General features: G+C 38.8%; 2 protein-coding genes across 2 annotated transcripts; both read left to right on the forward strand.

Moving 5' to 3' along the window:
* The first annotated feature begins 390 nt into the window (after nucleotides 1-390).
* Nucleotides 391-9,603, forward strand: rcbtb2 (regulator of chromosome condensation (RCC1) and BTB (POZ) domain containing protein 2). The gene is made up of 12 exons (XM_084951209.1): nucleotides 391-626; nucleotides 1,571-1,705; nucleotides 2,355-2,505; nucleotides 3,296-3,462; nucleotides 3,542-3,700; nucleotides 4,048-4,155; nucleotides 4,263-4,405; nucleotides 4,659-4,849; nucleotides 6,030-6,156; nucleotides 7,362-7,501; nucleotides 7,609-7,739; nucleotides 7,852-9,603. Exons 2-12 carry the CDS (start codon nucleotides 1,580-1,582, stop codon nucleotides 7,990-7,992), a joined length of 1,584 nt encoding a protein of 527 aa, XP_084807335.1. The 5' UTR covers nucleotides 391-626; nucleotides 1,571-1,579; the 3' UTR covers nucleotides 7,993-9,603.
* A 4,354-nt stretch (nucleotides 9,604-13,957) lies between these two features.
* Nucleotides 13,958-16,454, forward strand: lpar6a (lysophosphatidic acid receptor 6a). Its single transcript, XM_084951328.1, has one exon. It carries the CDS (start codon nucleotides 14,795-14,797, stop codon nucleotides 15,848-15,850), a length of 1,056 nt encoding a protein of 351 aa, XP_084807454.1. The 5' UTR covers nucleotides 13,958-14,794; the 3' UTR covers nucleotides 15,851-16,454.
* The last annotated feature ends 700 nt before the right edge of the window (nucleotides 16,455-17,154 follow it).

Raw genomic sequence — 17,154 nt, forward strand, 5'->3', positions numbered from 1 at the left:
AAAAGTAGGGTGAAATATTTTTTTTCTTAAATAAATAAATAAATACAATGTATGCCACAGATGTTTAAACAACATGCAAAAATATTCTCCATTAAACTTATAACCCATGTGACTTAAAGTCTTGGGTCGTTATGGTCTATTGACCATTAATGTAACTTCACAAATAAAAGACTATTGGATTTATTTAATCTTGCATAATAGATTGTATTTCTATTGTAAAAGTAATATTGATAATATAACTATTATGCAATTTGCAACCTTTATTTTTTCCATGTTAAGCTGCAAACTGCTTAACAAATCATTTAAATATTAAACAGTCTGTCACTAATTACTGTATAATACCAATTTAACCTTGAAGCTCCCAGGTCCGATTTTCAGTAAACGCACCAAGTGACTACAGGAAGTGTGGTGTTGTGTGTGTATGTTTTAGGCGGTGGTGTAGCGATTAAAGCTAGCTACAACAAAGTGCAACCATAGCAGCTAACGTGAAGCTAGACCTACACCAGTTTGTCGGCATGACGTCCCCGGCAAAGTTATTTGAAAAATATGTTGGGTGACATGTTTTAGTGTCTTTTTTTTTTTTTTAAATCAGAAAACGACCTCGCGGACTAAGCACTAGCTAGAAGGTAACGTCAACACTTGGAAGTACCAGCAACAACACCGCTCTTTACGCTAATTAGCTTGATAGTTTTTGTGGGATAATTTCAGGTAGTAGTTTCATTGCTGACAGTTTATATATCAATACCAACACACTTAGTTTTGCGGTGCTTGTTTGTGTTGTCTTTGGTATCTGCTAATTTGACGTATGGGACATCTTACCAGCAGCAACAGCAGCTGTTGGTCATGGTGGCGTATGTGTGTGTTTAGGGAGGTGTTGTCTGGGTTCATGCAAAGTGCAACTTCATATTTCTGCAAGGCAATGCAACAGCACTGTAAATTTTCAGACGCGGCAATAAAAACAGGTTTTTGTGTTTGTTTGTTTTTGTGAATAAAAACTGAGCTGAAATATATTGTTAGCAATACAAGATAATTATCTTTTGTAGGCGTTACAAATAATGATACACAGAAGATCAGACGAGTAGGTTTTACTGTTGATTGCAGTTTTCCATTTAACACACAGCCATAGACAGCTGTGTGGTTTGATAATAGAGAGTAATGGTGCAATCATTGAAACCGTTATATTTGAAATATTATGTTAGACTTTAGAGATGACATAATTTTGACTTTACTTTCTGTGGTAGTAAAGGTCACTGAACAGATGTACACGTTTTAATCTGTCTGCCCATCTAAATCTGAATGCTGCTGGTCACTCGAGGGATGATAAAGGTGGAAATTTAATAATCTTTTCTTTAACATATATGTATGCATTCCATGATACAGGGCAGAAAGTTCCTATTATCCAGTTTAATAACCATTTGAATACAATTAAACAACCAGACCATCAAAGTATTTAACATGAAAACATACTCCTGCTTTTATCTGTGTTTTTCAGTTTATCTAATCAACCTTTCCTTTATTCCACAGTGAGTTAGATTCATATGCTTCTCCATGTTTTTTCTTTTTTTCACAGCTGAGTAGTATGCTGGACGTGGGAAAGTGGCCAGTGTTTGCACTTCTTCCTCCTGAGGAACTCCGGCTTATCCGGCAGGCTTGTGTATTTGGCAGTGCCGCAAATGAAGCCCTCTATGTCACAGTTAATGATGAGGTAACATTTGGAATATAAGCAAGGTTGCCTTCTTGTTCTTCTTTACGTGAAGCTGTCCTGCAGCACGCACAGAAGTCATTCATTTTGCTGTATTGTTTTGAAGTGGATATAAAAATGCTCCAGGCCTTCTTGCTCTCTGCTTGATATGAGGTGCAGTTACAGGCACAGGGATAAGCAGATGGAATGAGGCTATCTTTAGCCATATGAGCTTAATGCCTGAGCCTTTGGAAAGGTGCAGTGCATGCCTAATCTTTCTACCCTTGCTTATTTGTTTGATGTTATGGAACAGCCAACTGTACCGTTAAATTGTATTTTGGTGGATTTCACTTTAAATTATGCCGTACATCACATTCAGCAGTCCCAGCATGAGCATGCTTGCTGCCGATTTTTTTTTTTTCAGTCATAATTTTAGAAAGACAGTGTCACAAGTTATTATAGCCTGGTTTCAAGTGTAGTTAGTTAGTTTGTTTTAGTGTACCGGTGATCATAATTTGCAATTTGCCATCTTAGACAGATTAGATTAAGACAACTTCACCATTTTGTGATATAAAAAAAATTGCACAATAAATATGATCGAGTAATTCTTATTTGTAAATGTATATATTTAAAAAAAGATGTAAAAACATTTTTTAATGTTTTTTCTTTGCAGGTCTTTGCTTTAGGGACCAACTGTAGCGGCTGTTTAGGGCTTGGAGATCTTCAAAGCACTATTGAGCCACGCAGGATTGATGTCTTGTGTGGAAAGAAGATTGTGTCTCTAAGCTATGGAACGGGGCCACATGTGGTTATCGCCACTGCAGGTAATGTAGCTCCAAAACCTTTTTTTCTGTGTGTGTCACCAAGGAGAAATGTCCTCAGGAGGCAGAGGAATAAGATCACAAGCAAATGAGTCCAAACATGCAAAATTCATATTTTATTTGATATTTTATTTTTATTTTGTGCCACAATTGGCTTCATATTGTATCTAGTTTTTTCTTTTGAAGTGTGATTCTTTTTGGTCAAAGTGGACTTCTTGGCCAAGAGATGTGGTTGCATGCATACTTAAATTACGATTAAAAAATGCATTCAAACTGTTAAATTTCAAATACAAATTCAATTTTCACTAATTCCTGTTTGGAATATTAAATGAAAATGTCTGAGAGTTGCTTTCAACATGATTATTGCATGCTTATTTATTTGGATAATTGATTGCACCTTCAACTTTGATTAAAGCAACATAAAGGTATCTGTTTTCCTGTAATATGTGGTAATGATTAACTAACTCCACATCATCTGAGGGAGGCCAGTCAGTTTGGGGTTTTTTTTTGTTTTTTTATTTACATGTGGAAAAATCTTTGCTCAATCTGCATTTACAGTAAATGAAGTTGCAAAAAAGTTAATTATGGATATGTTCTCGTGTACTTCATTTATACTGAGTCAATGCAACACTAAACTACGTGAATCCAGGCATTTAATCAATATCTGTGATGTCTGATAAAAGTAGGGCTGCTTAACTTGCAGTATATCATGTGAAATAGACTGCTTCTTATCTTTTAATAAAATATTAACTTCTGTGACAACATCAATAAACTTGCACTTGCTCCTGTGTAGATGGAGAAGTGTATGCCTGGGGCCACAATGGCTACAGCCAACTCGGAAATGGCACCACCAACCACGGGCTGACCCCTGCCCTGGTGTCCACTAATCTCCTCAGCAAGAGAGTGACAGAAGTGGCCTGTGGCTCCCACCACACTATTGCCCTCACAACTGATGGAGAGGTAAATTTTCCTCTCCTTGCTTTGTTTCTGTTTAATCTGAGAATTTTTCTGGGTGGTGAGCATTCATCTTTGTGTTCAGGTGTACGCGTGGGGTTACAACAACTCTGGACAAGTTGGTTCAGGTTCTACTGCCAACCAGCCGACACCGCGTCGGGTCAGCAGCTGCCTGCAAAACAAGATTGTGGTAAACATAGCCTGTGGACAGCTCTGCTCTATGGCTGTACTGGACAACGGAGAGGTAACTGGTCACATCCATCTATACATGTTAACCATGATGAAGCAGAGAAAAACAAATTTGATTTCTAACAGTGTCTGAAATGAATTTGTGTTTACACTCGATCTGAATGATGACAGCTTGAAGAACGGTCCTGGAGTGTGAGTGGAGACGGTACAGTTTAAAAAAACGAATGTTCAGTCTCTGTCAGAAGACCTAAAATAGTATTGCATTTGTTTTTACACACAAAATCAGAATCTGAATTTCAGATTTAATTCAACAAAAAACCCAAGAATAAAAGTACTGTGATGTTCCGCAGACTTATTGATAACGAGGTATGTGCATATCCCAAAATTGTCCATTGTTTCCAGATCTATGGTTGGGGCTATAATTGCAATGGACAGCTAGGTTTGGGCAATAATGGAAACCAGCAGACACCATGCCGAATCGCTGCCCTCCAGGGTGTAAACATTGTACAGGTAAGAGCTTAAAGAGGGATAAATCTTACAAAACATTGTTTTTGATTACTTATTTCTGTTAGCATGCATCTTAAATACCCTCTTTTTTTCTTTTTTTTCAAACACAGGTCGCTTGTGGATATGCACACACGTTGGCACTGACAGATGAGGGATTTGTTTATGCTTGGGGAGCCAACTCATACGGGCAGTTGGGAACAGGCAATAAGAGTAACCAAGCGCTCCCCACTCCTATAAACACAGACAAGGAGAGGTTAGTACTTTACTTTGTTCCCATTGTAAATTACCAGCAGTACTTTGCTACCATAATAGGTCACAGATCCCTAGAATAACCAAACGCCTCAAACTCGTACAAATTCTTACACTTGTGGTTTTATGCTACGCAGTAGTAAGGGACTGATTGTTGACTGTAAAAGAACTTTATTAGAGAAATGTTCACTTTTCGTATGGGCCTTTTTTTGTCTTAAGTTCAAATGTATATCTAGATTTGTGATTTTTCTCGGTAGGATAGTCGAAGTGGCTGCATGTCACACCAGTCACACGTCAGCAGCCAAGACACAGAGTGGACAAGTTCTGATGTGGGGTCAGTGTCGAGGTCAGGCTGTAGCCAGTCCCCATCTCACACATTTCAGCAGCACTGATGATGTGTTCGCTTGCTTTGCCACACCGGCAGTCACGTGGCACCTCCTCTCAGTAGGTAAGAGTTTTATAGGACCATACGTTTTTAAGTTATTTGACGAACACGCAGAAATTCACAGTGAAATGCTTATATGCCTATCCAGCTGTACATAAAATATATATTTTTTTCATTAGAATGTCACCCAACATGATTGCCTAACAGTAAAAGTTTCTCCCCGTTATTTTTGTGGGAAGGGTGGTCTTAATGGCATCCATCTCTGTCGCCCATTTCAGCTGTTTCCTTGTGGGGTCAACTATTAGCTCCTTGGTCTTACAAACCTGCAGCTGAAGGTTTTTCTCCCTACACCAGTCACTTAGGTGGTTGATCTCTAACCGTCAAGCAGAGTCACTGTTTCGAGATCAAGTCCGCTACTGCTCTTTCGTCAGCGAAATTGGTGATGATTATGGGAACTTGACAAAGTGGCCACACAGTCGTAGGTGTAGAGGAAATACAGGAAAGGAGGAAGCAGATGAGACTTTGTGGTTTACATGTAGCACCTGTGGTTTGCCAGTCAGGAAATTAAGGATCCACTTGCACTGAGAGAAGTGCAGGCCAAGGTCACATAGTTTAATAGCCAGCCTGGAGAGTATTTGTAAAATTGAAAAAGAATCCCAAAAGTCAAACTTTTACAATAATTGAAGGATTTTTTTATTACATTTTTGACACTGACATTTACTTGTATGTCTGGTTAGAGATAATTATGCAGTAGGCATTTATCAGTGTACCATAGGTACACATTCCTGCAAGTGGTCTGAGAAATAAACAGGAAACGCTGTTTGCACTTCATTTGCGACAACTGTTTATACAAACTCAACACAAACTGAAGAGCATTAACCTGTAACTGTGATAGCTTCATTTTTTTGTTTACACTCCAGTTAGGAAAGCTAATGTGATGAGTCAGTTCTATCAGTATAGCTAAATTTAAATATTGACTTAGCATTTAGGTGGACATTTTTTTTTAATGTTGGTAATATTTTATTGTCACCTGTGGCCTTAAAGAAATATCTTTTCATTCCCTATATATAAATATCTCATATAACTGTCCTTTGAACTGAAATGTAAAGAGAAGTTGTTTAAATTTATGTTTAGCAAATTTATGTTAGTTTTTGAGAGCAAAAAAACCCCCAAGACCAAATGCTTGTATTTAACAAAAAATAAAATAAATAGTAATAATAATTGTATGTATTTTTTTTGCCAGATGGTGATGATTACCTCACAGTTGCCCAGTCTTTGAAGAAGGAGTTTGACAGTCCAGATATTTCTGATCTGAAGTTCTTGGTTGATGGAAAGTGCATCCATGTTCACAAAGCTCTGCTAAAAATCAGGTACAGAAAACAAGAACATTCAGAGTCCTTTAGGTGATTCTTTTTTTTTTTTTTAAAAAGGACAATGTAGACTCATTAACCATGGAAGTCTGGAAAAGCTAATCCAGTCTTGTGGCATTTTGAGCAGCTGGTGTGTGACTGGAAGGGTGTAACATGCAGTGTATCGTTATCTTTGAGTGCACATAATGATCTGTGGAATGGAGACAATGTCTGCAGCTCTTCCTTTCTATTGTTGGGCCACCACACTCTGACTGTTTAAAAAAATTATATATATGAATGCACAGTTTGCTTCTCTAACCTCTACTTTCATTTTGGTCACATGGGTGTATTTTTTAAAATCCAGACAACCAATTTAGTCACTGCAGCAAAAACAATGAGCCATCTTTGTGTGTAAATATATATAACAAACACTTAATTTGTGCTGGTTTCCCTATATTTAAACTTCATATGCTAAACAGTGTTTCCTTATCTTCCTGTTAAACTCACGGGGTAGCAAAGACAGGCCTATTGTTTCCCGTGTTTCTTTTTATAACCACACTTGAACACAGAGTATCTGCATTCCAGTCCCTTGCTCTTTTGCACCGTCAGTAGGAAGGAGCCAGACTGTCTGCAGCTTTAACCTTAGTCCACTGGCTCACACGAATATGCAACAGTGGAAACTGTCTGCTTGCGCAAGATCACATGCAAATTATATGTTTAAGATGCATCAGAGAGTGAAGATTCAGTTGTTTTTTCAACCGTGTCCTGAGAAGCAATGGTAGAGGCACTGTTTTGAGCCATCAGAGATTTGCAGTGTGGAGAAAATTGAAGCGCACACACACACACACACACACACACACACACACAACACAACAATTATTCTTCTATCCGTCTACCCTTGTGGTTGTTTTTAACTGGTGGGTATTTAGATTAGATGCTGTTGAACACTAACAGGCATGGTATAGTCTCTGAATGCTAGGCTCCATGCTGGTAACCACATGCCTATCAATTCTGTGACCATGTTGACTCACCCGCTAAGAAATTAACTTGCAATGCACTAAACATACATGTACCCTTCTAGCAGAATTCAAGGAACTATCAATACGTAATTTCCACAGCAGAGTTTAACTGCCACTACAACAGAAAAACATGCTTCCATTGTAATGTATGATAGTTTGAGTTAAACGTGCTTTTTGTCACAAGTCTTCTGCTGTCTTTCTCGATAGGTGTGAGCATTTCCGAACACTGCTGAATGAATCTGACCAGGATGCTATAGAAATTCATCAGTTCTCATACTTGGTGTACAGAGCCTTCTTGGAGTATCTCTACACTGACACTATAAACCTGCCACCAGAGGACGCTATTGGTAAGGATAGACATGGATCACAGTTCTTTACAGCCCAGGAAATGCTGCAACAAGTCAGTGCAGAATCCTGAACACAATCATGTGTGTTTTTGTTTTTGTGTGTGCAGGGTTGCTTGACTTGGCCACGTTCTACCGAGAAACAAGACTGAAGAGGCTGTGCCAGGAAACGATCAAGAGAGGCATTTCTGAAGAAAACGCCATCACTCTGCTCTCTGCTGCTGTCAAGTATGAGGCGCGGGTAAGCTTATAGCCCCTGACACATAGTCAAAGCACCATGGTGGTGGAGGCGTGCACAGTAGCTAGTCAGTTATACTCCTCAGCACTGACCAGACAGCCCTCTTCATTTTTAGGACCTGGAGGAATTCTGCTTCAAGTTTTGTGTCAACCACCTAACGGCTGTCACGCAGACCCAGGCCTTTGCAGACATGGATCACGACCTGCTCAAGAACTTCATTAGTAAAGCCAGTCGCTACGGGGCCTTCAAAAACTGACTACTGGGCCCCTGTTGTGATGTATTCAGCACATTAAAGTTTAATCTCAGTGACGAGAGTCCATTCTAGACCAAAGTAAACACCCAGCAGATCAGCGCCTCAAACACGTGGCACTAAGGATGTAAATACCTGAGAGGTAAATGGTTTAAGGCCCCACTCACCAAGTGATTCTTCTTTGTTACCGTTCTGAAGCTAGCCCAAACACGGTGCTTGGTTGGAACGTAAATACAGGTTTATGCCACTAGTCCTGTAACAAGCACACAATGCTGAGGCTGAATAAAAGGATGTGCCACACTGGTCGCCTGTTTACCAAGACAGCCAGTACGTGGACATGTCACAGTAATCAGCTTGGACTGGATACCTGAAAATGCTGAACATACTAAACGTAGTCTGTTGTGATAGAATTGTTTGATTTGGTATTTGAATCGTTTTTATCATGCTGCCCTTTTAACAGTTCCTAATACAATCAGTATGTCATAAGTTATCTGCGGTCAGCATAGACAGGATCTAAAAATTAACCAAGTCAGCTATAAATGAGCTTTTCACATTGTGCTGCTTTTCTTTGAAGCCTTCATTCTAAAATGTTCTGGATTTGGAGGCATTTTATGAGGGAAACACATGTAAAACTGCAACCTGTTTCCCCGCATTTGTTTTTGTTTTTATCTGCTTTATGATTATATTTGTTATGATCGCATAACATATTTTGCCACTTTTTTAAAGTTTCAGTTATTCTTCAGTTCTTCATATACCATCCAAACTTGTGGTCTGACATTTGTGTTCACTAACTTTTGCACTTTTTTGCTGTAGAAAGTTGTTTTTCCCACCATATGCTGACTGATAGGAGAGCATGCTATTGCATGTGTACTTGTACAGTTGTTCAGACTAACCCTCTCTATGCAGCTGGAAACAAAGTTTGACTTTCACAAACGTGTTGAGTCTTGTGTACACTGTACAGTAGATGCAGCTGATTTTTTACAGCTGCATTTCATTGTATGTTTACAGATTTTTTTGTTAATTGTGTTTTGTTTTTGTTTTTTTAATTATTGCTATTCTTAACATATTGGCAGCAAGCTTCTGTTCCCTTTTTACAAGATTTTTGCTTTTTTAATATGCATCTCTGGATAGTAAATAGTTGTGCCAACTCACTTTGTTGGAGCTCAAGTCTAATAAAGGACCTCATGGTCTTTAAATGCAGTTACCAGATAATTACATCAGGAATTCCCAAATCTGCTTAAATGGATATAACTAAATGTGATCACTTAAACAAGCTGATTGGAATGTTTGTTTGTTTTTGTTTTCTTTTTTGGAACTTTTTGGTAATGTTTTTAATTTGTATGGAAAGCAAGCTGCAACCTGCTGACTTTGGCACTAATGGGAATATAGGAAAATGGCAATTATAAATACATATTAAAACAAATAACAACATATGTTGCTGAGGGTGTTCTTAAAAAGCTCTTGTCATGTCATTACCATGCAACTGCTTTAGAAACATTCGACATGAAGTAGTTTTTTTGTTTTGTTTGTTTGTTTGTTTTTGGGGGGGTGAGAGTGAAATGTATGGAAATGAAAGTCACGAATTTAAAAAATAAAACATGCGTTATTTCATGTAAAGTTGTAACATTGCAGGTGCCATTAACCAGTAAGTGGTCAACATTTTAAGACACGCACATGCAGTGCAGTTTGGCTCCTCATCTCCACCAAGAAGCGGAACAGGCTCATTTTCACTTCTTCCTGCAAGATTGAGAGTCTAACATCACGTGTGCCTGCGTGTTTCCTAAAGGTATACCTTTGGTATCATATCATCAAGTGAGATTTCATATACCTTCCACAGAATAACAGGATGTGGTCAAAATTAAGATGCCAGACAAGTTGGCAGAATCAAGTATAATAGAATTTGTTGATTTTTTTACTTTGACACAACTCTACCTGACAGAAAATGTGTTTGAGGACATGTTATGATGAAAGGCAGAGATTCCAGTTCAGTTACTTGATCCCACCTGGTGCCCACAGAACAAATGATGTTCAATTTATTTCCGCACGGCTTTGAGGATCACTGTGATTGTCAGTATGACGATTATTTTGCGTCACGATCCTGCTGCCAAACCACTCATGGAAATTCCAATATCTCATAGGTTTCATCCATGACATTTAAGTTGTGGAATTACTAAAAGGTACTTTTTCATGTGTGTGTATTTGTGTTGAATTAACTTTACACCTTCCAAAGGACGTGTACATCATGTACAATTACTCAACGTGGTTTTGCACAGAATGAGGAAGGACGTGCAACAGCTAACAGTAACTGGCCCTCTGCCATGTACAAATCCTCCTTTGCTGAGGCTAAATGCCATTTTAATTTCTGCATTATTTTGGCATAATATGACCCTCTGATTCGGTGAATACCACATGGAATGAAGTGAAGAAAGAAAAGATTTATATAAAAGCAAAAAGTGAAGGACCTCAAAATTGTACCTTAGTAGATGCCTGCACTTAATATCATTTCCACTACTTACTTTCAGTAGTTCAAAGTAAAGGGTAATCTACAGTTTGTTTACTTTTCCTCTTATAGTCTACTTGGGGCTAAAAAATAAAGCAGTCTCTCCAGTGATGTATTTTGTAAGTGGAATAAGCTGTTGGTTTGTTAGAGCTCTTTAACTTGTCACAGGGCTTCTTTTCAATATCAGTTTGTGGCTTTTTTGCGGTTGGTTCATCTACCCACTTTGTTTATGTCACAGTTGTAAAAGCACACACTTTTTGTACATCAAATCCTTGCTGCAGCAGAATGCTAGCACTTTCTGATAAGTCTCGTGACTTAGCATCTGGGAAACCTGTTTTTAAAAAGAAAGAAAGAAATGCAGGCAGGCCTTTGCCCTAGAAACAACCCAAACACCACTCTGCATACCTATTCAGCCATGCAAAATAGCTTGTTCTATTCAAGCTTGCAATAGAGTTGGGGGGTTTTTTACCCATGAGCCAAATTAAACGCTGTGGTTTTATCAGCTTCCTCCCAGTAATGGGAGATGGCTATGAGGTTTGCAAATGAATAAAAACACAGAAAATTGAAAATGGCAAATAAAGTCTCTGTGCACTGCTGAGAGTGTTACTTAGTTCATACAATGTCAGGACCCCAGTAATACTGTTTTTTGAAGCTCTTTAATACTCGTACTTGCAGTTTTCTTGCATGCAACACTGTTTAGTTAAATTTAGGACATACAGTGATTGCATGTGACACTGTGCTGGATTCAGCATGCAGCGGTTAATGAAGAGCTGTAGGTTGGTTGATAAACAATCAAGCCTCAAACGCTTTTATATGCAAGTTGTTCACTGTCACTTCATATTCTGCTGCATATTGCATATGTATAAATCTTGACGGTTTGAGATTATAAATTTAGCACTAGAAAGACTGCTAACTTAAAAAAAAAAAGACATGAGTTACAATGACTTTATTTTTTCAGTACAGTACAGGCCACTGTAAGTTTCAGTGAGGGCAGTGGTTGGTGGGTGGGAAGTACTTGTTTTACAAAGTAGACGAAAGGTTTCGCTGATAAGGCTGCGTGGGGGAGCATGCTGCCCTTCATTCTGCCACAGACCTATTGCAAACTGTGTATGCAAATATCAAAGCTGGCATGGTTCAGCATACGTAGGAAGAAAAAAATTTCCCAAAAAGATGACGATTATGATAATGAAGTTGTAATTACCATATATTTCACTTACATCATGCAGGCACTGGGGAAACTTCTTTCTGGGCGTGTTTTGATCATCCACTTAGCCTGATAAGACATTTGTCTTGAAAAAAGGTTTTAAAACAGTTTCAAAAAATATGTTTTTAATGTGACAGAATGATTGTGCACTTGTTCAGGTTTGTTGTGCTGGGATGCGTCAGTGGTTTGTGTATATCCACTGCAGTTCTGCTGTGGTTTAACGTACTTGTAGATGGCATCACAGCATTTGTAAAGTCCCTGTTTCCAGAGAGAGAGTGGAACACAATTAGATGAAAGCCGTTTCACTCTCAGACTAGCCACTCATCAGAATGCGCTCTTGCCGAGACATTAGACATTATTTTCTTTTGAATTGCTCTCTTTTCATCTTGAGGAACTCAGACACAAAGTTTTGTGGCTTAAAAAATGTGTTATTTTAGATATTTTTTAAGGACTTTGAATTAAAACTTGGCCAGGCTTTCTGATTTGGATCATTGTTTTCAATGTATTCTAAAATGATACAGCAATTTAATGATATTTAAACGTCACTGAAGTGAGCCCTAGTCTCTATCTTTTGATTCACACAGACTTTAGGCTTGTGACGTGATGTGATAGACAGTTAAAAAATAAATTCAGGTGGTATTTTTTTTTTTTTTACAACATGAGGTTGTCATTGCTTCTGCTGACCACATTATACAACAACAACACGTGTCATAAAACTGCTTTTATTCGAAGGCTTGGCCTTGGGGGTGCCAGACAATTTCCTGGCATTGTGAGAAATTTAACAGTCCAGGGACTTCAGGCGCATGTTTTTGTTTAGTGACCACATACTTGCATGTGAAGAGCTTGTTTTTATGTGCTCCATGGAACAACTTTGCGAGGGAAAGACAATAGTACAGGTTTTTCTATTTTCTCGCACATTGCATTCTAGCCTTGATCATGTTTACTTTGTGGTAGGCTGACAAAGAGATGCACGCTGAGGCATAAAACAACTTGTTGTTGGACTATTTTTGGTAGCTCTCAAGTCTAAATTAACCATCTTTGGGTTCTGGGTCATGTTTTTGTCAGTAATATCAGGAAAATGTTATGGTAACAGTAACGGGCGAAGTAGGTTATCTTATCTTTGCCTGAGTGTTTTGATTACAAAGAGTACATCTGGCAGAAAAACAGTTGCTTGATCTCACAGACAAGCATTTGTTTACTGGCAGGAAAACTAACCAGGTACTCAGTTTCCTATTTGACACAGTAGAAGCCAACACAAATAGACTCAAAGGGTTTATAGCATTTGCTCACCACAGGCCTGATCAAGGGGCTGAGAACTCTTTTAAGTTGCCTGAGAACAGTTCTAAACTGCACATTCACCCGTACTAAGCTACTTCATTCACAACACATACTCCAACGTTTTTTACTGACTGCCAAGGAGAGAGTTCCTGCAAAAGGATAGCCAGAATGTCCCAAGAAGGTTGTGTCCATGGAGTGACAGGGGCAGGAGAAAAAAACCCTGCTGAACAGAAGGAGAGCTTTCTGTTCCTTCTCATTACTAATGTCCTTTTGAAAATAAAAATCGGTTCTTCAGCAGAAGCTTTAGCTGCCCACACAGGTCGTCACAAACAAGAAGAAGACAGCTGAATTTTCCCATACTTTCTGTCAGATGAGTGGAGACCCTGTGGGGTTTCAGAGAACTTCTCAGGCACTTTTGGCCTCCTGCTGTTATTAACAGCTTAACTAATGAGGGGAAAAATAATAAAATCAAGCCTTTTTAAAATGAAAAAGTATATTAGCAGTAAAGTGTTACAATAACAAAAGTAATAGCTCTTATTAAGCTAAAAAAAAAAAAGTGTTTCCAACTTCCCAACTCAATTTCAAAGTAGGTAGTGATGAGAGGAAGTGAAGTACAGTATTTTTAGCCGTAGACATGTTGTAGCCTATGTTGTACAGCGTGATATATTTTATTATCCAAACATGTAACCCATTTGTAGAAAGCAAATATTTTACATATTTTTCTTGTCTCATTTTTATGTGCTTTTACAAAAACAAATATTCAGCAATTACAAGCTTAAAATTTTACTGAAAAACAGGTCAAGAGAAAAACTTGAACCTTTTCTTTTAAATGTATTTCAGTGATCTGTGTTTCAAATTCTGTGACAGTATTTTAGAGTAACTATGAGCTCATTTTTTAAATTAAGTTTCCTCTCAATGCACTTCTGTTTATGTGGTTGACTGTAAAAACAGACAAAGGAGTAGGAGGACCAGAGGCAGTGGGAGGAGTTACTACAGCTTCTCTCTCTTCTACCCAAACTGCAAAAATCTGCCGGGTACAAAGGAGTAGTCGAGCCTGAGTGGTGTGATGAGTGGTGAGCAAAAGACCCCGAGGCTGTATGAAGAGGAGTGAGAGAGATACTGGTTGAGCAACTAGGTTAGTAAAACAAAGAAGGGAAAGGAAAGAGAAACTGAGGGCAGACAGAAGACAAAAACACATTGAATTGTCACGCTGAGAGCTCTGCTTGGAAAGAACCATGGTCATTTGTGGTCATGACCATGTGGGAGATGGAAAGCTTATGACGACTTCACTGATTCGGAGCTGAGAAGAACAAAACCACAAGGCTGGGTTTTGACAAAGAACAAGAATCCTGCCATGAGGTCACTTCTCTAATGGACCTGAATGTGGATTTCCCATTTCTCTCTTTGTGGATTGAGCAGCTCGTGATTTTTGGGACCTTGAGAGCGAAAAGGTGGCACATTCATGTGACTGATTTATCTGAGTAAGTAAAGCTAACCCTCTAACTTGTGGGGTGCAGTCTGGCCGAGAGACAGGGCAGGGGGAGGGGAAGACACTCCAGCCTGGATCTCTGTCCTCTGGGAGGGGTCTTTTCAACTGAGGTAACCCCCGAAATAACATCCAGAAAAGGGAGGGAAACATGCAGCAATATGCACCGCCGTGTTGAACAAAAAAAAAAAGTTGCTCTAATGGATTGAGTATCTCTCAGTACTGAACTGTTCTCTTCTTCATCATTCATTCATGGTCAGTTGATCGTGCTGGAAATACCTTTCCCTGAAGCTCTATTGCATAACAAACACTTCCCATCCCTGCAATCTTAAAACTGATAATGATAATGTACAACAACTCTTCAATATCCAACTCATGCATCAAAAATGATGGGTTCAAATATCCACTATACAGTACGGTCTTCAGCATTGTATTTGTTGTTGGACTTATCACCAACGTTGTGGCCATCTATATATTCTCCTGCTCTCTGAAAATGAGGAATGAGACCACAACCTACATGATGAACTTGGTATTGTCTGACCTTCTGTTTGTCTTCACCCTGCCGCTACGGGTCTTCTATTTCATCAACCAGAACTGGCCTTTTGGAGGGATTCTCTGTAAATTGTCTGTGTCACTTTTCTACACCAACATGTATGGCAGTATTCTCTTCCTCACCTGCATTAGCGTGGACAGGTTTTTGGCCATTGTGCACCCCTTTCGCTCAAGGACGCTCAGGACCAAGCGCAATGCTAAAATAGTATGTGTTGGTGTATGGGTGCTGGTGCTTTCAGGCAGTATCCCCACAGGATTCTTGTTGGATACCACCTCAAATGAAAAAGGAAATGCCACTTACTGCTTTGAGAATTTCTCATCCAAGCAGTGGAAATCATCCCTCTCTAAAGTGGTGATTTTCATAGAGACAGTAGGCTTCCTCATCCCCTTGCTACTCAACGTATGTTGCTCCATCATGGTGTTACAGACTCTGCGCCGTCCCCAAACTATCAGCCGTGGTGGGAACATGAACAAGAAAAAGATCCTGCGTATGATAATCGTGCACCTTACTATTTTCTGTTTTTGTTTCATCCCCTACAATGTAAACCTGGTTTTCTATGCTCTAGTCCGTACTAAAATTTTAGGAGGCTGTTATGAGGAGTCGGTGGTTCGAACCATCTATCCAGTAGCCCTCTGCATTGCTGTATCCAACTGCTGCTTTGATCCCATTGTTTATTACTTCACCTCAGAGACCATTCAGAATAGCTTCAAGAGGAAGTCTCAGACCACTTGTAAATATGACAGCAAGTTCTCTGAGGCTCTGCACTCAGAATCCACCACCAATCTGCAGTGTAGTCTAAGTCATCTAAAAGCTAAAGTCTTTCACGGTGAGTCTTCAGTGTGACAATGGGGTCGCTACGTCCAGGGTAAAAGATAAAACTCATCCATCCTTTTAAAAAAAAGACAGATCTGATTTTTTGTTGTTTTTTTGTTTCGTTGAGCGCTTTATCTGTTTTAGTCTCAGGGCAAATGTCCGGATCTGGTCTTCACAGCCTCTGTTTTGCAGTATTAACATATGAACTTTTTCACAACTGTGGTTTTAATGTTACTACTTTCTAATTTTCATTTCCTGTGGAGTGAAATGTAATTATGTAAAGCACAATTAAAGTTGTCTATGACGTTTAAGGGAAAGTGATCACTGAACAGCAGGACAGTTATGAAACTGACTGCTTCATATGCTTGTGCGTTTGTACATTTCCGTGGTAAGTTGTGGTGCTAACTTTAGACTGTTATCTATTTAATTAACATAAAGGTATATCAAGCTATAAATGTGCAGGGCTTTTTTTTTTTTAAATGTACAGATAGATCACATAAGTGCCCTGTTGTGTTTGGCTGGTATTTCATGTTTGGACTCGATGTCTTTAATGACCATAAATGCACTGACTGAGTTCCTCATGCTGCACTCATGCCACAGCAATGAATAAAAGTTATGTAATACCTAAAACAAATGATTGCATCTGAAACTTTTTGTCATTTGAATGAACAACATGCTCTTAATGCTAAAATTTCTGTGGTTTGTATTGTTAAACGTGGCAGCTCAGGAATATACAAATATGTTACTGGCACATTACACGCTTATTTGCATTTAACTGTCGTGACATCGGACTTCCAGTTCCAGTTCCAGTGGTGACTACAAAGTTAAAAACTGTTGTAGCATCCTGCACCAAGCAAAACAGAACAAAACCTCTTGTTGCTAAAAATGTTTCGAGGATTAGTCTTGCACGCAAAGAGGTTGTACAATTGTGGAAGTAGAAAGTCTTTTGGAGATCGGGAAAAAGAAGAAGTGTTTTTGTTGCTAACTGACAAAAACATAGTCTTAAAATTTGTCACCAAGCAACTTGTAAAAGAAATACAAGGAAATGTTGTATCAAGAAGCATTAAGAACATCAAAGCTTGTGTGTGCCATAATGATCAATGTTTAAACACTGTAAGAGGATCAACAGAGGTTCAACGAATGCCATTTAGGCTTTTTTAAAGTTAAATAGAGATTACATTTTATCATCTTGGAACATTTTGTTTTCCTCATCTACAAGGGCACAAAGTGACTATAATACAACCCAGAGGTCTGCCACAGAATCGTGCAATTTGTACAGTGAATCAGGATGTCTTTGTTCAACATGAGATTACATTTCTACCAGCCAGGCAGCA

Source organism: Perissodus microlepis, chromosome 14 (assembly GCF_051167445.1).
Source record: "Perissodus microlepis isolate ML-2025 ecotype Zambia chromosome 14, ASM5116744v1, whole genome shotgun sequence".
NCBI lineage: Eukaryota > Metazoa > Chordata > Actinopteri > Cichliformes > Cichlidae > Perissodus > Perissodus microlepis.